This window comes from Centropristis striata, chromosome 6 (assembly GCF_030273125.1).
Source record: "Centropristis striata isolate RG_2023a ecotype Rhode Island chromosome 6, C.striata_1.0, whole genome shotgun sequence".
NCBI classification, from domain to species: Eukaryota; Metazoa; Chordata; class Actinopteri; order Perciformes; family Serranidae; genus Centropristis; species Centropristis striata.
The window spans coordinates 25,782,221-25,808,496 of NC_081522.1; the positions used below are offsets into that span (position 1 = coordinate 25,782,221).

The window sequence follows — 26,276 nt, forward strand, 5'->3', positions numbered from 1 at the left end:
ATAAGATAATCTATCAGAACCACAACTTCATCATGTTTGCATCCGTGCTTCTCCTCTTGGCTGCTGTTTTGCTCCTCCTGTTCCTTTTTCAGAACCACAGGCCCAAAAATTTCCCTCCGGGCCCTCGACCCTTACCCCTATTGGGAAATGTGCTGCAGCTGAATCTGGAAAGCCCTCTTGCAGATCTGGAGAGGGTAAGGATTGATACTATGACAAAGAGAATGTACTTGCCATATTCATAAACCGAAATTGATACTGATGTATATTTAAGATTTTATAACCTAAATGGCTTAATGTTTATGGAAATTGTCATTATTTTTGTGTTTCTGTTTCTGCTTTGTCATCATAATTAATGTTTCCCTAATTTAAATGAGCTCTTTTCCTCTAGTTTTGAGCAAGGGATAATATATTTAATACCCTTTGTTTCACATCAAAAACCCAAGGCATTTATGTAGGGTGACTTGAAAAATATCTGTCCCTGGATATAGCTTTAATATGTGCTTATTCATTGTCCTGCTACTCCTCCTCCCACAAACATTAACTTGGTTAATAATAACTTATAGTGGCTGATGATTGGACTAAATATTGGTCAGGTCAGTGACCTAAGTCCCAGTTTTTCTAATCTGATTGTCTCTGTTTCTAGCTGGCAAATCGCTATGGGAACGTTTACAGCATTTTCATTGGGGCCAATCCAGCGGTCGTCCTCAATGGTCTGCAGGCCATAAAAGAAGCCCTGGTGACCAAAGCTGCTGACTTTGCTGGCAGACCACAAGACCAAATGGTTAATCGTGCTATCCGAGTGAAAGGTACAGAGCAAGTTTATCATAATCACATAGTTTTATTAACACAGAAAATATGGAAACAGTTACTGGGTTACAAATAATTACCAACTAATAACATAAATACTCTAAAACCAACTGTAGTGACCCGATTGCTACTCAAAAAAGATGCCACTAGTATGATGAGATCCCGTTTATAGTGTTTTACGCGCACAAATGAAATGTCCAGTTTCCGTATATCAATTAACTGAGTTTATTGTAACATTTCCAAACAAAGGTATACTTCTTTCTTAAACAATTTCCTGCACCATTTAGGGTAGCCTCTGCCACCAGTATGAATGTGTGTGTGAACGGGTGAATGAGTCAGTCTGTAGTGTAAAGAGCTTTTAGTGGTCGCAAAGCGACTAGAAAATCGCTATATAAGTGCAGGTCCATTTACAACAGAATATAATTGTTTGAATAGACAATTGTGAGAACTCTCACTGTTTCATTGTTGTTGGTTTTCTTGGTAAAGAACATGAGCTCTATTACTTTGTGTTCAGTCATTTGCTTCACAAAGAAGACACATCTTTGTCACTGGTCTGTCGATTATGCTGGTCTTTGTCTGCAGGCGAACAGAACGTACCAGTCCTTTCCTATCAGGATATGTCTGCAGTATCCTTCCAAGAATCCAAGAGCCATGAGGTTCTGTTGAATCAATTACAAGAACAATATCTCCACATGAAAAGCTTCTCCTTTCTTTATTCCATCTTTGTCTTTCTTGGAGTAATGGCAGATACTCATCCTTTGTCATCCAAGCATTGTTGAGAGAGAACAGTGTGCAGAATTTCACACATTTCACATTCAGCTATTAGCTTTCTCACTGCTGAATTGGCACTCGTAATCCAATACCTTTTCCTCAAATTGGAGAGTACATGATTCCTACCACCATGGCGCAGTTTCTCGTAAATATGACGGAGTATGAGAGTTGAAATATGTTGAACTTTAGCTAGGATTAGTGGGTGTTTTGTGTGGTTTCGGGCATGGAAGCTTTGTTTCGTTGTCCTCCAACTCTCAAAAGCAGAAAGAATGTATTTCCATTGTGAAATGTTTGTCTGTAATTGTTGTTATTCTGTTTGCCACAAATGTTTGAAACCTTTTGTCCTGTTTTTTTTTTTTTTTTTACTACTGATGTACTGTCTGTCCAGAAGTGTGATTTTCCAGAGGAAGCTGTAGCTCTGACTGTAGCATCTTATCCACTTTAACTGCCAGAACAGCGGCTGTATGTTCCAAGCGGTGAATGCTGACTTGTTTTAGTGGAGTCACCCTTGATATGTCAATTACAAAAGCAGTGTGGACCTTGTTCCTATTGTTTTGTAACCTGATGTATGGCACAGTGCCATGTGCAGTTTCACTTGCATCAGAGAAGTGATGTAATTGAGCAGAAGTTATTGATCCAAAGTCCTGAGGTTTGAAACTTTGATTTTGAAGTTTTCTACCTTTTCCAGATCTTCCAACCATTGGCTCCATCTCTGTTGAAAAGATTGTGGAAGTGGATCATCCCAAACACATTTCAATCGACACAAGTCTTGCAAAATCATCTTAGCTGGGATGGTGAAAGGGGCTAAGAAACCCAATGGGTCGTAGACTGAACTGATCATAGATAACAGACCACGCCTTGTGTGTGTTTGATTTTTATGTTAAAGTTGAACTTAAATGTATCTGTCTCAATACACCATTTAAGTCCAAGAGCCCGCTCAACCGGCAGCTTGTCTCTGTCTAGATCCAATTCCTTTAAAGGAATAGTTCGGAATTTTGGACATAGGACCTCATTTCCAACTTAGCCGGTGTGATATAGGTCGGTGGAGACCGTTTTCAGCACATTTTATGCAGTCTGTCGTGTAATTTATTGGTCCAAGTTGTAGGTCAAATAGCTCATAAATTAGTTTTTAAAGGAGTCCAATTGGAAAAAATTACTTCTCTTATCTTTAACAATAAATCAAAAGCCCCGTTGGAAAACAGCTCCAAAAAAACTCTCTAACAAGTCTCAAAAATCTTCAAGCAGGAGTCCAAGATCTTGTGACACACTTTATTATCGATAAAAAGTGGAGAGAACAAATATAATACACACAAGGTGCAGTCCATAAGCTCTCTAACTCGAATGACACTTACATGAGTTATTATAGAGAAATCACACACATCTGTCCATCCCATCATTAATATTTATTATGACCTTTCCTCCAATAAAATTTGTTAATTCTTTAGATTTCTCCTCCTAGGGGCTGCTCCAAATCCGCCCCCCCTAGGTGCAGGTGGCATTACCTCATCCCCTGGCAGAGAGACATCAATATGTTTAGGGGTTGAAAATATTACCATGATTTAAAATCCCGCATTGGTTCTCATAGGGCCTTTCTATGCTTTATTTACTATGATTTAAAATCACTCATCGGTTCCCATAGGGCCTTTCTATGCTTTATCTACTATGATTTAAAATGATCCGTTAGTTCCCACAGAGTTTTTCTATGTTCTTATCTCTCACTCATCTCTGTTTGTCATATACAGAGCCTTTTCTATTTTTCATTTCTCACTCAGAGTATGCTACTGTATTTAGCCCTTGTAAATGCTGCTTCTTGCCCAGCTGGGTAACCTTGCTTCTTATTCTTATTCTTGCTTCTCTCTTATTCTTACCAGCACTCTAATGAACATCTCTGGTGAAAGATCACAGGTGTTTTTCTGGCACAAACTTAACATTCTTATCTAGGCCTTATTCTACTTCTCCTCTCTTCCAGTACTTCTCCACCTTTCAGTTAAATCTCTGCAGCATATTGATTATACATATATCATCATATAGATCACTCAGGGTTACATTATTTAATCACACTTTGTCATACAAATAGCTACATAGTCCCTCTAGAGACCCTCATAAAGAGATACTAGCTTAACTCTCACCACATTATTTACTCTACAAGTCCTTATAGTTGCACAAGTCACTGTTGCTAAACTGGTGTTGAGCTAGCGCACGTCAATAGTAACATTCAGCCTGTCACTAAAAACAGCTTTACCTGCTCCGCAGAACACCCGAGACAAATGCATTATAACGTCGGACTATCGATGTACATGTCTGTGTTGATAGAATAATTTTAGAAATTAAACCAACCTTGCATAGCATTGGAATAGCTTATACTTTGTTCCCTGTTTGCTTAGGCTACGGCAGCGGCGGAGTGATATTATCTCCAGGCTAGTGAGGCTACAGTGGAAGACGGTTTCGGTTTCGCTGACAATCATGCAAGTTTATTTAGGTGCTGTCATAGTGGAGACAGATGAGTTTGTGTTATCAAATCAGCCATACCAGTTTGAGCCAGAGTATACGGACAAAGAACTGACACAGATGGATGCTCAAAGGGCAGAGCGTGAAAGACTTGAAACCGCTACCGGTGAGAGACTGTTAGACTAACTGATAAACCACTTCAAAGTTATCTTACTTAGCCTAAGTGTAAGTGTCGATAATGATCAACAGCTGCATCCAGAATGGTTATCTGTACGCCAGGCACATAGCCTCCTCTGTTGCCAATGCAAATTGCAGTACATAACGTTAGCAAACTCATGCTCTATGCCAGGGATTCATTCCACGTGTATGCGAGCTCCAACTAATTACAATCTGCCAGATTATAACACACATAACGTCACCGGTACATGTAAACACAGTCTCGATCTCAGTCTCAAGTCTCAAAAGTTATCAGAAGCAACTAGGCTAACGTTATGAGAGGTGCTTTATTAGCAAGAGTAGCATCCCAAAATATATTTGCCTACCTGTTCGTCCGTAGCTGTAGGTGCATCTGGAAAGATAGCTGGGACGGCATTTTTTTTAAGAAATCTGTGGTCCTTCAGACTGCGGGGGTTTTCGAAGTCATCTTGTCTAAAATGATCACTGCATATTCGCAACTTCAGCAAGGTCTCCGCCGGTGTCCTAGCCAAGTCCAAGCCAGCTGCTAGAAGCCATAGTTGGTTCCTTTCTGGTTCTTGAGATGGAAATCGGTGGAAACTCGGTGGTGCCCATCTGTAACTTTTATTGCCACAATTTTTGAACGCACACTGAAGCGGCATGTTTATAACTACTACTGTCTTATAGCTACTAGCTACTAGCTGTCACGACTGGAGGGTTTCGTTTTGACGCACTACTACTAACCCACAAAGTAAAATTCCGCTGCTGCTGAGAAACTAGTCCCTCAAAATGTTTTAACATTGAAAATGCAAGGTTGGTTTAATTTCTAAAATGATTCTATCAACACAGACATGTACATCGATAGTCCGACGTTATAATGCATTTGTCTCGGGTGTTCTGCGGAGCAGGTAAAGCTGTTTTTAGTGACAGGCTGGATGTTACTATTGACGTGCACTCGCTCAACACCAGTTTAGCAACAGTGACTTGTGCAACTATAAGGACTGCATAAAATGTGCTGAAAACGGTCTCCACCGACCTATATCACACCGGCTTGGATCTGGGTTCTTATGGAATGTCATTCAGCACTTTGCGACTGTTGCTTATCCATTTTGTTTGGTTGAAACCTCCTAACTGGCAGATGGCTGTGAGGTTATTGACCATGGAAGTTGTTTCATCTTCAGAAGGCAAGCTTTTCAAAAGATCGTCAATGTAAAAATTTCTTGGTGTCAACTACTCTTAGACTACTAGACTAGTCCAACTTGCTTAAGACTAGTCCAACTCGCTACTGGTGGGTCTTCCTGCTGCACCACCAAGCCTCTGCAGATGATCCAGAACACGGCTGCATGTCTGGTCTTCAACCAGCCCAGGAGAGCACATGTCACTCCGCTCCTCATCTCTCTGCACTGACTCCCAGTCACAGCCCGCATCAAATTCAAAGCCTTGTCTCTTGCCTACAAAATAGCAACGGGCACAGCCCCTTCTTATCTGAACTCCTTTGTTCAGGTCCACATACCCTCCCGTCCACTACGCTCCTCCAGTGAAAGACGTCTGGCTCCTCCACCGCTGAAGGTCTCTACGTCTCAAACCAGACTCTTCTCCTCTGTAGTGCCCCGGTGGTGGAACCAACTTCCAAACTCCATCTGTTATTCTGAGTCCTTCTCAATCTTTAAGAAGAGACTGAAGACCAACTCTTTACTGAACACCTTCACTCTTGATCTACACTGACGACTACGACAAGTATCATACTGACCTCTCTTGCGACCTATAAAGCACTTGTGTCCTAATGGACTCAAACTTAACCCACGCCACTTACTCTTACTATGTTTCTTGACTTCATCCTTGATTGTGTTGTATTAACTCTCATTTGTTTGCGCTTTGGATAAAAGTGTCTGCTAAAGGACTGTAGAATTGTAGAATTCTGCTGGAAATTTGTTTCGATTGTCATCAGCAGTTTTTCATAAAGAGTAACATGCTAAATGGTCAGTCATGCGGTACTGGACTAGTTCTTGCTCCAAGTTCCCGTGTGGCCACCACAGACCCTCAAGAAATCCAAATGTTAACATCGACTGTACATTAGCCATGATTGCCACAGGTTCCTGCCTGAACCGTGTCAGCACTCCCAACAAAGAGCTTGTTAGGTTTGGTCCTTGCAGAAGCTGATTGTTCAGTGAAACACCTTTAAATTCAGCCCCGCAATCAAAAACAACACGCAGGTTTCCTTTCTGAGAATGATATACTCCATGGTGAGGGAGGTACCAAACCTTCCCATCAGAGCGTTCCAGTTGTTGCTCAGGCACCATTTCTACATACCCCTCTTCAATCACCTTACTAAGAAAATTTGAATATTCCTCGTGAAAGGTTTCATCCTTCAGAAGTCTCCTTTTCAGTCCATTAACTCGTTGTTTTGCCACTGAATAGTTGTTTGGCATGTTTACGCATGTTCTGAAAGGCAGCTTCATGCAATAATGGCCGTCTTTAAGTTGCACTGAATTTTCCATTATGTTAAGGAATTTTTTCTCCTCTACTGACATTTCCCCTTTGTCAGCGAGCTTGACAAATATTTTATATTGACTTATCAATAGTGCTTCCAGTTTGTCAACACTGATCCTATTGACAGTGACGCCAGAGTAGCCATTTCAACACTGTCTTGCAGTTAGTGGTCCAATAATCACCCAACAGAGTAGAGTCCTCACTTCATATGGGCCTTCTTCTTGACTATTGATAACAACCCATGGTTCCATGAACCTTGAGGCATTTGTGCCAATCAATAAATCAACATCTGCATCAATACGGGGAAAGTTAACATTCTTCAGGTTAGGCCAGTTAGTTAGCTCTTCTTCACTGATCATAATCCTTGCTCATGTGTTCTATGTGCAGGCACCCAAAGCATAATCCCTTTTCTTTCAGAAAAAGCAACTTTTCCAGATGTGTTTTACTTTTCAATTCTGAACAGTGTTCCATTTTGTGTCCATGTGCACAATAGAAACAAGAAACAATGTTTGTTGTTTCAAGAGACAAACTTTGTGTTTGAGTATGAATGTTTTTCTTTGTTGCATTCACTACTGGTTCAGACATGATTACAGCGGTTTCAAAACTGTTCCTTTTGAACTTTGAACTTTGCTGTAGTTTTGCTTTGTTGCCCCCTTTACTCACGCCAGCTTGAGTGTCACCAAAAATAGGATCAGAAACTATTTGGACTTGGTATTCAATGTACTTTACAATATCTTGAAAACCAGTTCTATGTCCTCGGTTTTCATGTATTTCACAAGCTCTCCACTTCTCTCTGAGTTTGTAGGGAAGTTTGTGAATGATGGTTTTCATGTTAGTTGGCATATTAAGTTCTTCTAAATATTGCAGTTCATCCATAGCACTGCAACATTGTCTCAGAAACAATGCATATGCCTGCAGTGCTTTAACATATTCTGCCTTAACAGAAGGCCATCCATTTATTTTTTCCACATATGCAGCTGTTATTTTTAATTCATGTCCAAAGTGTTTTTTGAGAAGGTCTTTGCACACAGCATAACCTCTTTCTGGAGCCATGTGCTGGCAGCTGCGCACTAGGTCTGTAGTCTGCCCTCTGGTGTACTGCTCAAGGTAATACAGGCAATCTCCTTTGTTGTTTGTTGTCGCCTCCACACAGTGTTCCAAGGCTCTGATAAATGTTTGGAATTGCAGAGGATCTCCATCGAAAACAGGAATCTCTCTTTGTGGTAAAAAGTGAGAATTCTGTGTTTTTACAAGCAGTGTTGTTAATTCATTTTGAGTTTGTAGCAGCCTGTAAAAATCTCCATTTGTTTGCAAATGTCCTTGAGGTTGTGTTGTTTTGTGATCAGATGTTTCACTTTTTAAGCTTAAGTAATGACCTGTATTTGGCTTTCCATATGTGTCCATTGGTGGCTGTGTGTTGTCTGTCAAAGCATATTTTTGCTGAGATGTGTCCTTTTGTTGTGGATTGAATGCTTCAGCATGAGGGTAGAGTGATGTTCCCTTTTCGAAATAGGATTCTATTGCATCTGAACGTGCGTCCACAACACTACCGTGATATGAGGCATTTAGGACGGCCTAATTTTACAGTAGTTGCTGCTATTTCAGTCTCAATTTCTAGTTGCTCCTTTTTCCTTTGAGTTTTTCCTCCAAAGCGTGTTTTTCCTTTAATGCAGTGTGGCTTTTTCCGCCTGCGCTTGCAGCCGTGCTGATGATGTTGTGGACCTGCTGCTCTTTGAAGCATTACTTTCCAGTCTTGAGCCTTTGCTGGACAAGTTGGATATGACATTTGAAATGCTGTCCTGAGGCTCCACATTGACCACATCGTTATTAACATCCACACCATCAGGATGAACGGAACTTGCGAAACAACCATGTGTTTGAATCAGAAATAAAGTCATTGACACTGAGCATTTTTACCTTAAACCACATTTCTTGTTTTTCAACCTCATATTCAGGCAATAACCCCATCAACATTTCATGGTTTTCTTTCGCTTCATCACATAGAAACTAGGGCCGGGACTTTCACGCGCTAATTAAGATTAATTAATTACACAAAAATTAACGCGTTAAAAAATTGACGCATTTTAATCACAATTATTTTTGAACCGCAGAACGTTTCTCACCGGGTGAGTTTCAGGCGGACCGATTATACTGGAGCACCAACTAGCGTTCATGAGTTCAGACAACAACAAACCACAGTGAACATGAAGGAAGAAGCTGATGAGACGCTTTGGTTGGCCCTGTGGATGATGGGACATTTTGTTACAAAAAACCAACGGATGGAAGCGTCGATAGGAGCATGGTTGTGTTGCTATGCAACAAGGAATTCACATATCACCACAGCACATCAAGCCTCAAGTATCACCTCAATGCAAAACATATAGCAGCTAGCAGCTAAATATGCTATTGCTGCACTTGATGGAAAAAATTGCACTGGTCTCACTGGACTTGAACAAAAATAAACAATATTTTTGTTGCTTAAGCTTATGTATTCAGTCATTGTTCAATGGTATACTAAAAATCCATGTGAAAAAAATTACTTCTCACCGTTCTCAGGTCAAATATTTATATGCGATTAAAATGCGAGTAATTTCAATTAATTAATTACAAAGCCTCTAATTAATTTGATTTTTTTTTTTTAATTGAGTCCCGGCCCTAATAGAAACATTTGCAAAGTACAATATTCTGACACCTCTGTGATGTTACCTTTATCGGGCATCAAATCAACAATTAAGTTTTTGAGATTACATGTCCTTTTCAGTTTCACGTTTCGGTCTTGTTCAAAGTTGGCGATTTGTGCCAGAGGCGCTTTTTCTGTCATTTTAACAGTTGGCTTTTGTCTTACACAGGGCTCCATGTCACATCCAATGCTCTGTTCCGAGATTAAAAGTTCAGAATCGGGAGCGTGCTCTTTAGTCATAGTCAATCATTCAGATTACACAGTCTTGTAAATGCATGTAGTCTTTAAAAGTGTTGTTAGTCACCATCAATGCATTGGATTTTACACGCGAACGTACGTGTGCACACAACAATGTCCATCAGGTCCTCAGCGTTGGATGGCATTCAGATGGTCAGGACTTGACGGCCCGCAGCTCCAACAGCTATGGGACGATGCTGGTCAAACAAAGAATACAGCAGCGGGAAATCCAACGCTGTCCTCAAATGGAAATAGAAACAAAATCCAACGCTGTCCTCAATGGATACAGCAACAAAATCCAACGCTGTCCTCAATGAATACAGCAACAAAATCCAACGCCATCCTCATGAAGCAGTTTTTTTACTTTTGTAGTGACCTGATGGTTACTCAAAAAAGATGCCACTAGTATGATGAGATCCCGTTTATAGTGTTTTAAGCGCACAAATGAAATATCCAGTTTCCGTATATAAATTAACTGAGTTTATTGTAACGTTTCCAAACAAAGGTATACTTCTTTCTTAAACAAATAAAGTTATATTTCCAACTTATACATCACATTTCTGCGATCAAAAAACTGTGTGCCTCTCTGGCATCTTACCACAATCAGTCATACAGAGGTGCCTTACATAAACTCATGACATCAGAACCAATAATGAGCGCTCTTCTCCACCCGGTGGTGTGAAGCGCAAACAAACAAATAAACAATCAAAGCAAAATGGCTCTTACATCAACTACATATTGAAATTAAAAGGCCCTCTTATACCACCACCTGCTGGCGGAAATGGTGAAAGATGTTTCATTAAGTATTGTAACAAAATTAACTTATGTGTAAACAGTGGTAAAATGTCTCTTTAGACTGATTAGTTTTATTTGACTTCATCAGATTGTTCATACTGATTTAATCATTTAGAAGCAGCATTTTAATTTTGTCAAGGTGGAGCTAGGTTTAGTAATTATGTGTGCAGTCAGGTAGTTAAATCTAGTGGTTACCAGGGGTTGGGCCCCCTTTGAGCAAGTCATAAGCCAAGATCCTATACGGTGGTGTAGTGGTTAACCTGCAGCTCTTCTGTGTGGAGTTTGCATGTTCTCCCCGTATCAGCGTTGGTTCTGATCGGGTACTTTAGCTTCCTCCCACAGTCCAAAAACATGCACTTAGGTTTAAATGGTGACTCTAAATTGCCTGTAGGTGTGAATGAGAGCGTGACTGTCTGTCTCAGTCTTGCGAACTGTCCAGGGTGTACTCTCACCCAATGTCAGCTGGGATCAGCTCCAGCCTCCCAAAGTGTGGATAAGGATAATGAGTGAATAAGCCAAAAGCAATTCAATGGAGTGTGCTCATATAGCTAATAACTGTTATATTAAACAACCATTTCATACACTTAAGTTTGGAAGCAAGATCACATTTGTACAAAAAAGATCATAGTTTCATTGCTATACTTTAAAACAAAATAAACATGATTATTCTATAAAGAGCCACTTATTAGAACACATTTTTACTATAATTATCAGGTCTTTGGGGTTTTATTGCTTAGACGTTGTGTTTCCTTCCTCCGTTAATGTATAAATCTGAACTATTGTTTCTTTACTGCTTCAATTTGAGCCATTTCTGTGGTAGTTTGTCAGAAATAAGAACCCAGTTGAGATTTATTGGGATTTTTGTATCTAAACTCTCAAAAGCCAAAGAGCTAAAGTGAAAAATGCAAACTGTGATTTGTTTTTTACTTTTGCACTGAAGTTGTGTCTCTTCCAAATCTTCTCAACCCTAAAACTAAGCCCTTCTTTTCTTTTCTTTTGAACAGACAATTTAAGTTGCTTCCAAACTTTTGGCTTGTAGTGTATGTGTGAATACACATGTAGTAGAATACAATACATACACACAGTACAATATTTATTTAATTTTATGTGGTGGAGTAGAAGTATAAAGTAGCATACCTAAAAATAAAAAAGTGCAAAAAAAAATAACTCAAAAAGTGTTTACACTCAAATAAACACCACTGCGTGCTGCTAAGCATATTTTCACCAGGATTTATTTAATTTTTCTTACACACGCACGCACACACACACACACACACACATTTATATAATGTATTTGAAAGTGAATGGACTTTTCCCTCTCAACTGACCTTTTTGCATGCAGCTCATGCTCCTGGAGTAGTTCTAGCAGATTATAACCCTGGCTGGAGAGAGCAACGACGCTTCGGTCTGATGACCCTGAGAAACTTTGGCATGGGGAAACAATCCATGGAGCAGAGGATTCAGGGAGAGATACATCACATCATTAATGTGTTGGAGCAGAATGTTGGTATGTCTTTCATTGTGCACAAGCAGGACACAGATTGTTTGTTTTATGGATAAACAATGATATTGAGGATGACATTGGATCAAGAAATCTTTTGAATTCCATTATTAAATAATAATAATATACTATTATGAGGTTTAATTAAAAAAATGTCTTATCACTTTGGATTTATAATGTTTTTTATGTTAAATCTGGATGTGAAAAGTAACTAAAGCTGTCAGCTAAATGTAGTGAAGTAGAAGTATAAAGTTACATAAAATGGGAATGGGAAAGTATAAATACCTCAGTGATACTTAAGTACAGTACTTGAGTAAATGTACTTTGTTACATTCCACCACTGCTTAAAACAAGGAAGTATACAACCTTAAGATGCTGTCTAAAATATAAATAAAAGAGAATCCAATCATTTTCCATTTTTTTTGACATACAGTATATTCAATTATATATTTCTTGTTCAGACTGATAAACCTTATTGTTTATTGTAAATGTATACGAACCTCCCTGAAAAGACACTTCGATGGGAGCATATGTTGACAAGTTCATCATATCTTTATACATCTTCTTTATTATTTATATATTTTTGTATAATAATTGGTATTTAGAAAATAAGCAACTCTTTTTTTGGTGATATTCATGAATCATTGTACATGTTGTAGTTACAGGTAAGACTTTGAATCCCCACCTGCTGTTCCACAACGCAGCGTCCAACGTCATGTGCCAAGTTCTGTTCGCCCGGCAGTTCGACTATGACGATGAGTTCATGAAGTTTTTTGTTGGCCTGTTTCAAGAGACCTCCAAAATAATCAATGGGCGCTGGGCTATGGTAAGTCTCATTTTTGACAACAAAACCAAACATTGCTCGGTAGAAACAGTGTGAGATGGATGATGAATACTAAACCAATATCTTAAACTCAGTGCGTTTACATGCACAGTTTAATCGAGCTATGCTTAAAAGTCAATATTTGCGTCTAATAGGACTTCTGTCCTTGTCCCAGTTTACATGTAATTGAGAAAATCAAAACTGACAGGGAACGTGTCCTCCTCCTCAACACTGGGTGGCGATATGTGTTGTTTCAGCAGGTTAATATGACCTCTTGGTGCCGTCGCTACTGACCGGCTAATGTGACCGGCTAATGCGACTGACTAATATGACTTGCCATGTGACCTGCTAATGCGACTGACTAATGCGACTGACTAATGTGACCTGCTAATGTGGCCGGCTAATGCGACTGGCTAATGTGACCGGCTAATGCGACTGACTAATGCAAGCTGCTAATGTGACCGGCTAATGCGACCGACTAATGCGACTGGCTAATGTGACCGGCTAATGCGACTGACTAATGCGAGCTGCTAATGTGACCGGCTAATGCGACCGACTAATGTGACCGGCTAATGCGAGCTGCTAATGTGACCGGCTAATGCGACTGACTAATGCAATCTGCTAATGTGACCGGCTAATGCGACCTGCTAATGTGACCGGCTAATGCGACTGACTAATGTGACCTGCTAATATGACCGGCTAATGCGACTGACTAATGCGACCGGCAAATGCGACTGACTAATGCGAGTTGCGAATGTGACCGGCTAATGCGACCTGCTAATGAACTACTCAATATACTGGTATGAGGTTTTATTTAAAAACAAAAATGTCTAATCACTTCAAATTGATAATGTTTTTGTGTTAAATCTTGACCTGAAAAGTAACTAAAGCTGTCGGCCAAAAGTACAATATTTAACCCTCCTGTCGTCCCCGTTGGGTCAAATTGACCCAATCTGTTTTGACTATTCCTTCTTTCCTCCCTCCTCCTGCCTTCCTCTCTTCTTTCCTCCTTCCTTCTTTCCTTCCCTCGCCCCTCCTTTCTTTCTTTCCTTCCTTTCCTCCCTCCTTCCTTCTTTTCTTTCCTCCTACCGCTATCTCCTTTCCTTTCTCTCTTCTTTCCTTCCTCCTGATTTCCACTCCTTTCCTCCTTCCTTCCTTCCTTCTTCCATCCCTCCCGCCTCCATCCCTTCCTCTATCCTCCTTCCTTTCCCTCGCCCCCCTTTCCTTCCCTCCTTTCTTTCCTTCCTCCTTCCTTTCTGCCCTCTTTCCTTCCTTCCTCCCTCCTTTCTGCCCTCTTTCCTTCCTGCCTCCCTCCTTTTCTCCCTCCTTCCTCCTTTATTTTTTCCTTCCTTTCTTCTCCTCCTCCCCTTTCTTTCCTCCATCCTCCTTCCTTTCTCTCTCCTTTCCATTCTTTCTCCTTTTCCTCCTCTCTTCTTTCCTTCCTCCATCCTTCTTTCTTTCCTACTTTCTTTCCTCCATCCTTTTTTACTTCCCTTTGCGTCCTTCCCTCTTCTTCCTTCCTTGACCCGAGGACAACAGGAGGGTTAACTATAAATGTAGTGAAGTAGAAGTATAAAATTACATCAAATTGAAATACAGTAGTACATAGTAAAGTTCTACTAAATTTATATAGTTACATTCCACCACTGTTTATATACAATACAAGTGGATTTGGAGATTGAGCTTAGTACAACAATACTGTACATTTTATTATTATTTTTATAATTACTATTAGCAAACTAATCAATTTATCATCAATTGTCACTGAGAACTGCAATAAACAGCTGTCTTAGAATCACTGTGCAATGCTCAGAAAAACCTCGTAATGATCATTTTTCTTTTTTTCTCTCCTTCCATACAGATTTATGACTCTGTTCCCATGGTGCGCAGCCTGCCACTGCCCTTCCAGAGAGCCTTTAAGTTGTTTAAGGTATGTCTTGTATATTCTTTATGTCCTTAACCATAATTTCGGTAGCCTAAAAAAGACTAAGGGATAATAAAAATACATGCCAACAAAGAAGAATCACTTTGTATTGCAGGAAAATTGCCCTGCTCAATTAAAGCAGAAGTGAAAGAGAAAGAATTAATGACAGAAAGAAAAAAAGAAACAGTAAATTTCCATGCTTTGTTTTGCTTTGAGCTAAATGCTAAAGTGAGATACTAGCATTCGCAAGGGGTTCATCCCAATGTTCCCCAGGGTCTATGTTCCCGGTTTTTCTAATAAGGGTCCTATACTGTAGCAATACGTGGCACCCTTTTTCTGAAAAAGGGTCCTATGTTCCCCGCAATCTATCAATCTTTAGACTCTCAGCATGGCCAGCAGGCCTACCGTCACATGGCCCACCTTAGCTCAAGCAGCGCAAAATTTAAATTTGCACAGCACATGGATTAAATTTAAAAAAAAATCTTCTGACTGAAATTTCAATCGCGCTACAGCCAAGTCACATGCAGTGTGTGAAAAATGTTCCAGGTTAGGTCACTTGATACCTGCTTAAGAAATACTAATGGAGGTTTAAATAACGGGTGCAAATCTCTATAGTGCTTTGTCTTATAATTTTTTTTTTTACAATAAACAGAACAAGCAGCAAACAAACAACACCAACTTAGTGATCTGTTTGTTTAAAACAAGCACCAGACACTCTGTGCACAGTTAGCGATGCCGTTAATTCAACATCATGATGTTTATGATCAGCGGAGACGCAGTGCATAATTAGCCATGCTGCTTTGTTTTGCAACAGTTGCATCTCCCGTCTTTAATCCGTCACGTATGTGATCACGGATCACGGCCGAAACTGTCACTAAGCGATTACGTGACGATCGAAAACTATACTTCACCTCTGGAGTCTCATAAATCCCTCTGGAGCCTTTTGTAATGGAGACACGCCGAATGAGCGGACATGTGAGAGGGCATGGCCTGAGACTTTCCCAGCGGCCACTCTTTCCCCTAAAGGAAACACGCTATTGATCTCATAAGTTGCCTCTGTGAATTTCAAATGACAGAAATCCATCGTAGTGACGGAGAACTTTAATTCGTGACCACAGCTACTTTCTGGTTACTTTGCAGTTCATTTTTTGGCTTTTTAAATAGGGTTAGGGTTAGACCTATTTGCCATGGAATTTGGCAGTACTGGTAGAAAAAGTAACGGACCGGGGAACATAGGACCCTTTTTGGGAAAAGCGGGGAAAAAGGGTCATATGTTCCCCAGTCTCATACAAAGAGGGGAACATAGGACCTCGGGAACATAGACACGCTCTCCTCGCAAGCTAAAGATTTATGTGTAAGCTAAACGTGTTAGCATACAACCATTAGCTACCAGATTACAGAGGTATTTTTCTAGGCCAACCCAGAAGTTAGCATTGTGCTTATTGCCTCAGCAAAGAGCCAACAGGTTTTCTATTGGATTTTGGACTACTGCAGAAAATAGGGCTACACTGATATGAAATATTACTATACTTACATGTTTTGTTCAGTAAGACAACCTTCACAAAAAAACACCACTATGATTTTTGAAGTGTGATTCCAATCACCAAGTAAAAAGCTAATGTTAATTTATAAACAAACTTCACTGCCACTATGTTACAACTCAAGTTTGAGTCGTAATGGAATGTAACACAACGCCTGTGTTCTCAGGAAAATAAAGACATTTATTGATGAGTAGAAGTAATACAGAAGTGAGGCAGTGAACAAAGGGCTGCGGGTGGCGCCAACTCATAAAACAAACAAACTAAAACAGTCTTCCTACCTCCGTTTCCCCCTACACTATCTTTATGTTGAAACACAATAAACGAAAAAACTCTGGCTGACTACGCTACTTTTATCTACACAAGTGCAACCACCCATAAATTAGTGAACATAACAAATAATAATAATGTGAAATAATGTGTAGTGCGAAAAAATGTGAAAAAGAATAGTAAAACCTAATGCCCAGTACAAACAATGATCACAATTCTAGTGCCTCGAAATGCCTCTAAATAAACACACAGGGTTCTCAAAGACCTTAACAGCAAAAGACACTTAATATATGGCATAAAAAGACATAAGAAGGGGCTGTCACAGCCGCGCGAAGCTGCTCTTAACGCTGTGCTGGAGGCAGGGGCTGCAGTTGATTGGTCGCCAGACCGATAGAACAGAAGAAGGCGGTGCCAGGGAACCACTGTTGTCGGCATTTGACGTAGGCGTTTCCCAGCGGGGATTACCTCTGACGGCACGGGTGACATACACTGCGATCCTGAGGCACAGACAGAGAACAATACACACACACCGTACCCCAGGGATGTAACACACTACCACTAAGTTAAGATAAGAAGACATCTCAGTTAGTCCAGTTAGGGTTAGGGTTATGCTAGTTTCAAGGTGGAAGTCCCAACAAATATCTATAAAATGCTTAAATGTTTACGTTTTTTAACACTGACTAGCAAATTGCCCTGGTTTTCACCCCAAGCTGCCACGGTCACAGATGATGGGAATGTACACATAGGGGAGACTGAGGTTGAATGCCACAATTTCCACTACACGGTGGAAAGTGTGGCAATCCGTCGAAAGTGTTAGCACTCGGAGTCACGTGACCGGCTGGACAAGATGGCGGCTTAGGCTTTTTGCGCTTGCCTCACCCTCCCCGTTTTTTTACTAGTTTACCCCTTCAAGTTTATTTTTTGTACTGATATTTGTAGGGCCTTTAATTGTTTGGGACAAAAATGACTGAATCTGGGAAAAAGAACAGTGCAGTGGAGCCTCTGTGAAGTTGAGCAAAGGAACTCGTGCTACCGAGCTGGATGCTATGACAGACATGCTAATGGAGAGACAACGTGAATATCTAGAGCCTCGGTTCGCTCAACTTCACGAAATGGGCAAAAACACAGAGGATAAATTGAACATGATTCAATCTGATCTGGCCTCGCTCTCGGCGAGTATTGGTGTGGTGAAAGCAGATATTAAGGCTCTGAAGAGCACTGTCAAAGAAAACTCGATGACAGTTGCTAACCACGAGACTGTGCTGCATTCACTTGAACTCAAACTGGTGGACATGGAGGACAGGAATAGACACTGCAACGTTCGTATCATCGGCTTGAAAGAGGGGGCTGAGGGGTCGAACAGTGTGCAATATTTAAACCGTGCACTGCCGGAGTGGTTCCCGTCTCTTCAGACTGAGCAGTCTGAAGAGATAATGCGGGCCCACCGGATCTACGATGGACGACCTGCCCGTGACAGGCTCCGCACTCTCATCTTCAACGTCCTCCGCTACACTACTCGGCAGGCTATTCTACGAGCAGCGAAGAAGGACCCGGTCACCGTTGATGGCAAGAGAGTGAGATTCGCCGCTGATTACAGTAATCACACAGTCAAGCGCCGACAGACCTTCACTCAAGCGATGGACACTGCGCAAGAAAGAGGAGTTGAATTTTTTCTCCTTTACCCAGCGATTCTGAAAGTCAAAGATGGGCCGGATTATCGTGTTTTCAACAACCCCAGAGAAGCAGAGGATTTCCTCAACTCCGGACCGATGGCGATGCAGGAGAGGTCCCCTTGGGCTCTGGCTTGCGAGGCGGTCAGCCGGCACACCCGGGCAAACACCTCACAGGCGGCTGCGGAGGACCCGTAACAGCCCCTGATCGTCGCCCTGATACGAAAGCGCTGCTAATGGATGGATATGAGACTCATCAACGCTTAATCTTCATGGAGTGAGTTATTCCGGCTCCGTTTATTCTTGGAGTCGCCACGAACTGTCACCTGCTTCACTTCAGCTGCTTTCCCTTTTTGACGCGGTGTGTGCCACAACGGATTACGGTGGATGATCTTTCCTTTAACTTTCACATTCAATTATTGTTTCTGACTTTAAGCGCCTGCTCGAGTTGTGGCCGTTAATGGACGCTGAAACAAGGTAACATGCACATAACACTTTACAGCCTTTTTTCTAAAAAAGGGACCTATGTCTGACCTATTCCCCGAGTGGGGAACATAGGGATGACCCCACCTGGTACTCCGGCTTCCTCCCACAGTCCAAAAACATGCACCTAGGTTAAATTGGTGACTCTAAATTACCCGTAGGTGTGAATAAGAGCGTGATTGTCTGTCTCTATGTGTCAGCCCTGTGATAGTAGGGTGTTTATAGGGTGTACCCTGCCAATCGCCCAATGTCAGCTGGGATCGGCTCAAGCCAACAATGTTACACTTTTGTGTCGTTTGAAATACCTGTGTCAAGATTTTGAGAAATTGGTTGATGAGCATTTTTTTTTTGTCTCCAGATGGGACATGAACGACGTTTGGAGCTGCTGACTGAGAACAAAAAGACCAGAGTTCCTGGTAAACCGCGGCATTTCATCGACTGCTACCTGGATGAAATGGACAAGGTGTGTGTGGGTTTTTTTTAATGGATATAAACTGGCATGTTGTTGACCACTGAGAAATTTTAAGTGCAGTGGCGGTGACAGAATGAACAGTATTTATTTATTCTCCCTGTCTGCCTTCAAAGAGAGGAGACGATGGCTCATCATTTTCTGAAGACCAGCTTTGTGCATTTCTTTTGGATCTTCACTTTGCCGGGACTGACACGACCGCCAACAGCTCGCTCGCCGCCTTCCTCTACCTAATGAATTATCCACAGATACAGGGTATGTCTATGTATCGTCTGTCTGTCTCCATTATTACCAGATGTGACAGTGTGTGGCTGGTAGAGCCATTTTTGAGATCAATACCAATTAAAAACCCCGAAAATCAGGGACGTCTATTCATCTTAAAGCAAGCAAGAGTGCGTCGAGTCCTAATGACGTCAAGCCTATGGAAGAAAAATTACGTCCATCAGCATGAAGGCTTGGACGCTCCAAAAGACTCTACCTCAGACCAGTACTAAAATCTCCCAGATAAATCATCCATAGGGGCGGATTCTGGGCGTGTCCTCTCTACCTAACCACACCCAATGAGACAAATTACCCGGGTAATGCATGAAATGGAAACGGGGCTATTGTCAATCTTTATACTCGTCACATGGACCACACAGCACACACCGGTTTTATTTACAATCCCTTCAAGTATTTTGCAAGATTTAGTTTTCTTTTGAATCAGCTGGCAGAAGTTCAGGCTGCCATGAAGCACAGAGACATACAGAGAAATAAAATGAATTGATCTCTCTGTCTATTAATTTTCTCACTCTTTGTGTCCCTCTGTCTACGCTGTCTTTCTCTATTTTCTTCAGAGCGCTGTCAGCAGGAAATAGACAATGTTCTGGATGGGAAGGATGAAGCTAGTTATGAAGACAGACACCAGATGCCCTATGTGCAGGTACGAGGCTTATTTCAAAGTGCTGTGAGGTGTGGTATCTAATCCATCGTACACAGTATATGTTACAATGCTCTGACAGCTGTCTTTGTCATGCAGGCTGTGATTCATGAGATCCAGAGGATGGCTGACACTGTTCCTCTCAGTGTTTTCCACTGCACCACTCAAGACACAGAGTTAATGGGATACTCCATACCCAGGGTATATAGAAAATATAATCTTTCCTGATTTTCCTGATTCAACAACCTTTACATTACTCCAAGAAGTCACATAAACCTAGTATTAAATTCAGGTGTAGATTTATATGTATAACATGATTGAAAATTACTTTTAAGACATCTTACTGTACAGTGTCTTTAAATTGGAGCCATTAAAACAGAATTTTGAACATATCACTCAAAATCTTAAATTGTCTTTAAACATCATATAGCTTCACATGATACTGGTTGAAGATGGCCTACTTTCAACAGCAGGACATTACAGCTGCTCTAGTTCTGTCCATTCTTTCATAGTAAAGTATTACCAAAGAGCACTTCACTGAAACAAAACTCAAACAAACTGCACTTATATAGCACTTTTCTAGTCTAAGCAACCACTCAGATTATTTTACACTACAGACATCGCTCATTCATTCATACTGGTGGCTACCCTAAATGGTGCCACCATCAGAAATTAATTCACACACCCATGAACTCAGCATTCGGAGCAATTTTGGGTTCAGTATCTTGCCCCAGGATACTTCAATATGTAAGCTGCCACGGTCAGGGATCGAACAACCAACCTACCGATCAGTGGATGACCACTCTGCCAACCGAGCCACAATTTCTTATTTTTTACATAAGCCAGGCTGCTATTGATAGCCATGTTTCTAATGCTAAAATGAACACGAAGTATAGATATTCTCCATGGTTTATGTGCCTGAGACCCACCCCATATTTTTCAACTCACCCATCGTCAACATTTGCACTGATGATTTCTGTAAAAGTGTAAAGATTTATTCAACATTTAAATGTATTAACACATTTTAATAACCCTCTATGGTACGCATCATGATGCCAGTTAGGAAAAAAATGCCCCAGTCCATGTAATCCCTGCGGTAAAAGAGCCATGTGTCACTACAGTGAACTCCAGCTGTGGAACATGATCCTATGGTACCACTTCCTAGACTTGATCTTCGTTCTGCAATGAGCAATGAGTGAGTCCAGAAGACTTGACAATAGCTGGGCAGGTAACCTGGCCAGGCAAGTTTACAACACATTTCAATTCAAAGTGCTATACAAAAATAAAATAGAGGGAGCGAGAGCAAGATTCTTTGTAATAAAATAAAATGACCTGCACTGCTGCTTTTTTTTTCTTTGGACAGAAGTTGTTGGGTGGATTGAGGCAAAAGTGGACAGGAGGTGGACAGTATGATTATTGTGCCATTTCATAGCCCAGAATTGGACTCCATCATGGTTTGCACCTTCTCTTCAAAGGTTCCCCTGCTCTTCTTCTTCCTGTCTTTGTCCCAGGAGAGGCTGCACAATGCGAGCCGATTTGGTCGTACAGTGCCGACACAGTGGCTCTTCTTCTTTTCGAGAATCGTTTGGAGATTCACACTGGTGAACCAGTCAACAAAGAAGAGCTTGTGGGACTGGTTCGCTAGGACAATGCTTGCAAGTCGCAAAAAACAATACTGCCACTTGCCCCTATATCTGGCATGGCGTCCATTGGTTGGCCAGTGTGGACCTCAAAGTTGTAAGCAATCCCACTGCTGTCGGTCCAGACATGGTTGTACTGCTTCAGGCTACTTTTCCCTTTGAATGGCACAATGTGCTCATCAACACAGAGATTCTAATAGTTTTGAAGCTTTCAGGAGGGATGATAGGCGGGGACGCACCTTGTAAAGCCTGTCATGGCCAGGCTTCCCGGGAGCAATTTGTGGCGAGTTATCAGAAAAGTAGATGTTTTATCACCTCCCAAAAATGCATTGACATGACATCGGCCACACAGTCAACCCTAGTGGTTGAATTCCAATACATGTGGTATCCTGGCAGCCTATAAATAGACATATAGAAACAGATGCCAATGAACTGCTCCATTTCTTGGCAGGTAACATTTAATGGCTTGTGTGGATCACAATGGACGGCATACAGATATGTTTGTTCGACCATGATTTCAATGCAGTCATGGGTTAGTAGATCATCCTACTTGGAGTCTTACTACTTGGAGTCTAATTGGAGTCTTCACTTTTGTGGCTTTCGGGAGGCTGCCTTTCCATTGTTGAACTGGAAGGATGTCCCTGCATATTTTCCATCCTAGATTCTTGGCCTTCTCTATTGCTTCTGGAAGAGGACCTGAAAAACAAGCAGATTACTTACAATTACTTTTAGATTGCATTTTACAGTAAACTATCTTATACTGTACTAAAAATACCCATCTCTGTCTTTTTCTTTACTATTTGTCCATCGTAGTTGATGATGGCACCTCTAGGGGATTGTAGGTCTGAATTGCTGTGTCCGGAGGTAGCTGATCAGGCCAATCAGAGCACGGAAGCCTCTCCTGCACTTGGGGCATGTGTGGCTCGGTGTTGCATTCTGGACACTGGCTGCTGGTCCTGGCATGCTGCAGTTATCTACTCCGCCAGGTGGATCCTCAGGTCCTCTGCTGCCTGGGCAACCGCAGTGATAAGTCCTGTGCCAGTTGGGATGGTCTGCTGCATGAGTCTCCCAGGATTCAGTACTGATGTTGAAATCTTTCAGGGGCGACTTCAGGCTGTCCTTGAAGCGTTTTTTTCTGACCCTCAATTGAGCATTTGCCTTGGCAGAGCTCTCCATAGAGAAGAAGCTTGGGGATGTGGGTGTCAAGCATGCATGTGATGTGGCCTGCCCATCTGACTTGACTTGACTTGCGCATGATGGTAATGACGCTCGGGATAGCAGCTTGAAAAGCGCTTTACACTACACACTACGCTCATTCACCCGTTCACACACACATTCATACTGGTGTTAGAGGCTAACAGGGCACACTGGTGCCACCTGCCACCATTGGGAATTCATTCACACACCGATGAATGCAGCATCGGGAGCAATTTGGGGTTCAGTATCTTGCTCAAGGATACTTCGACATGTAGCTGCCATGGTCAGGGATCGAACCACCAACCTTCCGGTTACTGGACGAACGATCTACCAACTGAGCCACAAGTTTCCATTATTTAATTAGAAAATAAATTGCATGAAACCATAAAAAATGAAGATTTACTTACTTAATAGTAGGAATATTTTTTTCACAGATAGAAATGGTCAGGAAATGACGTTTTGAGAGCTTTTTCATGGCGCAAAAAAGGTCATATTGACATAAAGTGTCAATATGGCCTCCTGAAAGTCATGTGACAAATTAAAGCATAGCTATTGGTTCTCAATGGTCTTCCTTCTATTTTAAAGTGTTGCATCATTCAAAAAGAAGCATTTTGGAAATTTGACAGGCCAAAAATGGGTATTGTTCCTGAGGTCAACACAGTACCATAGAGGGATAAATCTAGCACAATCTTTTTGTAAAACTTTTTACAGTGGAAATATAGCACATTTCAATATTATTAGCAGTTTGATGAATGCATTGCATTGAACGTAAACTGGTAAAAGCTATATAATAATATAACTTCATAATAACTTAAGGATAATGAATGCATGAATGAAAAGAGTGATGGCAATGTGTCCCATTGACATATCTAGCAGATCTATAGTCTGAGGTATCGGTTGGAATCAATGACCTCTGTCTGGTCTCTGTTCGTCTGACAATGTGTGAAGTCGTGCTGTTGGTGTAAATACTTGTAGTTGCTATGCTGGGATAATTTAATGCTAGATCATATTTTTTTGCATTTAGTATTCTGGCAGTAAAAAAATAAATACATTGTAGAGGAACATTTTACTGATACATTGGGTATCCAAAAAACCAACTCCTACAAAAGGTAAATTTGTAGGAGACAGGGTTTGCTTTTGTGAAGAGGGCAAAGTGGAGATCAACTCAAGGACAGTAGCAAGAGTCATAGTTATGAATACATTTTAATGGACCCCTAATTAAAATTCTTTATTTTTCAGGGAACCATTGTGATCCCCAACCTGTCCTCGGTGCTGAGTGAGGAGGGACAGTGGAAATACCCCAAAGAATTCAACCCTGAAAACTTCCTCAATGACCAGGGAGAGTTTGTGAAGCCAGAGGCCTTCATGCCCTTCTCTGCAGGTGAGCCAAATGATGATTACTTTCATTGATAGATTGAAAGAGTGATTGAGAGGTTTGATTCAAGAAATATCATTCGATGTTAGACAATGTGTAACTTTCTTAACCTGCAGGTCCTCGTATGTGTCTTGGAGAGGGTCTGGCTCGTATGGAGCTCTTCCTCATCATTGTGACTCTGCTGAGGAGGTTCAAATTCATCTGGCCTGAGGATGCAGGAGAACCAGACTACAAACATGTTTTTGGAACAACCCAAACCCCCAAACCCTATTTTATGAGGATCCAAGACAGAAAAAGTATCCCAAGACAAAGATCATCCTAAAACTGTAATTGACTTGTTGAAACACAGCAATGCAAGTAAGTCAACTGACTTTGACTTAGTGATGTTTTGTCAACTTGATGTTTAGGACGCAAACAGTGGTCTTGTGGGTGAAAGTTGTGTATGTTTGTCCCCCAGTCTCCTCCCAACGCTGACTTTGTTACTCTCTTTGTACTACATCTCTTGACTACTGGAGAACTTTCTCCAAGCATCCAATATTGGCATCACGAATCGGTGTACATTGGAGTTTGCACATTGCGTCTCAAACATATGCTAAAAAGTGTTGTTTAAGAAAGCGTCAGTATTTGCTGCTTGGGTAGAGACACAGTTAAAAACTCTGGATTACCGGGGGATTTATTGTGGAGTTCTGCCCCCAGGTGGCCAAAAGAATTGATGAATGCAGCTTTAAAGTTGCAATCATCAACATTATTATAATAAACATGTATGAAATGGCAATGTAAAACCAATTGACAATGTATTCATCATGATGAACCTACAGAAAATCTACAGCTCCAGTCCTGTTTCACTTTCACAGCTCATATTTGGCCAATGCATGGCAGCTCTTTTCAGTAAAAAAGCTCTAAAACCCACTGTACACTACATGCTCAGTATTAAACAACAGACATACCAGCTAACTGGTGAGCATACTAGAGCATTTAAGAACTAAAGAGACATTCTCAGGAGTTGGTTGAGACCAAAAATGAAGCTAAAAAGAGTCAAACAGCAGTCTAACTGCTGCATGTGTAAATAAACACCTTTCTGCTAATAAATTCACCATAATAACAGATGATCTGTCAGTGTATAATGTATATGATTATATGATTTCTAGTTGCTAATTATAGTCACAGTGTAGTTTACAGTTTGTATTCGGAATCCTTAAATGTTCTTTTTTTCACTTGTAAATGATCAGACTGACAGTCCCACAGATGTTATGATTATCAAAAAAGTATGACTCTGTGTTCCCTTGTTGCTGATGTACAATTGTAACTGTAAAATGATGTTCTTCTTATCATATATATACGTTGTATACAAAATAAAGGATGTCCACAATGTAAAATATTCATTATCTGGGGAGCATTCATTTATTTATTCAATCCAGCAGTAACATGGACATTTTGACCTCATGGTGGCACTAAAGGAAAGGCATGGAGTTACGGGATTCACCGGGAATCAGTCTATGGAGACTAGACATATTCACATAACATTTTATGAAAATCCAACCAGTTATGTCTTAATCGTTCTAGTTAAAGTTAGTGGTAGATAATAACTAAGTAGATTTACTTGTAGATGCCTTTACTTGAGTACAATCCCAATTCCAAAAAAGTTGTGACTCTTTGAAAAACATGAATAAAAAATTAAATATAAAATCATTTCAAGTGACTGTTACAGTGTTTTAAACTGCTGCTGTTCATTACTGATTCATGTATGTTCATTTGTTCCATCTCCTATCTTGTCCGTGAGTTTTGAAGTTGTGTTTAGACTGGGTAAGCTTTAAGTTAATTGCCATTTTTGGGATAAATAACTTGCACTACTCCAATAAATGAATATACAGTATGACAACTGACAGCTGCAGTTACTAGTCACTGCAGATTAAAAATGACATACAAAACCTGCGATCACCTTCTAAAATACCATCTTTATTGTATATAAAGTACTTGAAATGAGCATAGGCCACAAACTGTGGATGCTACTTATAAAGTCATGGACAAATTATAAGACCACCCTTGTTTTCCATGTTTTTTTTCT

The 26,276-nt window shown here is 40.8% G+C and overlaps 1 protein-coding gene across 1 annotated transcript; it reads left to right on the plus strand.

Moving 5' to 3' along the window:
- Positions 1-25,760, plus strand: LOC131973038 (cytochrome P450 2D15-like). Its single transcript, XM_059334880.1, has 11 exons — positions 1-194; positions 644-806; positions 11,745-11,909; positions 12,563-12,729; positions 14,588-14,656; positions 18,970-19,074; positions 19,197-19,335; positions 19,917-20,002; positions 20,099-20,200; positions 24,076-24,217; positions 24,328-25,760. Exons 1-11 carry the CDS (start codon positions 33-35, stop codon positions 24,531-24,533), a joined length of 1,506 nt encoding a protein of 501 aa, XP_059190863.1. The 5' UTR covers positions 1-32; the 3' UTR covers positions 24,534-25,760.
- The last annotated feature ends 516 nt before the right edge of the window (positions 25,761-26,276 follow it).

What these genes read in the sequence shown, in the direction of transcription:
- LOC131973038 (XM_059334880.1), top strand. Translation starts at nt 33, where the DNA reads ATGTTTGCATCCGTGCTTCTCCTCTTGGCTGCTGTTTTGCTCCTCCTG. An exon ending in TCGTGCTATCCGAGTGAAAG is followed by an intron (nt 807 to 11,744) that starts GTACAGAGCAAG and finishes TTTTGCATGCAG; the next exon opens with CTCATGCTCCTGGAGTAGTT. An exon ending in ACCAGATGCCCTATGTGCAG is followed by an intron (nt 20,003 to 20,098) that starts GTACGAGGCTTA and finishes TTTGTCATGCAG; the next exon opens with GCTGTGATTCATGAGATCCA.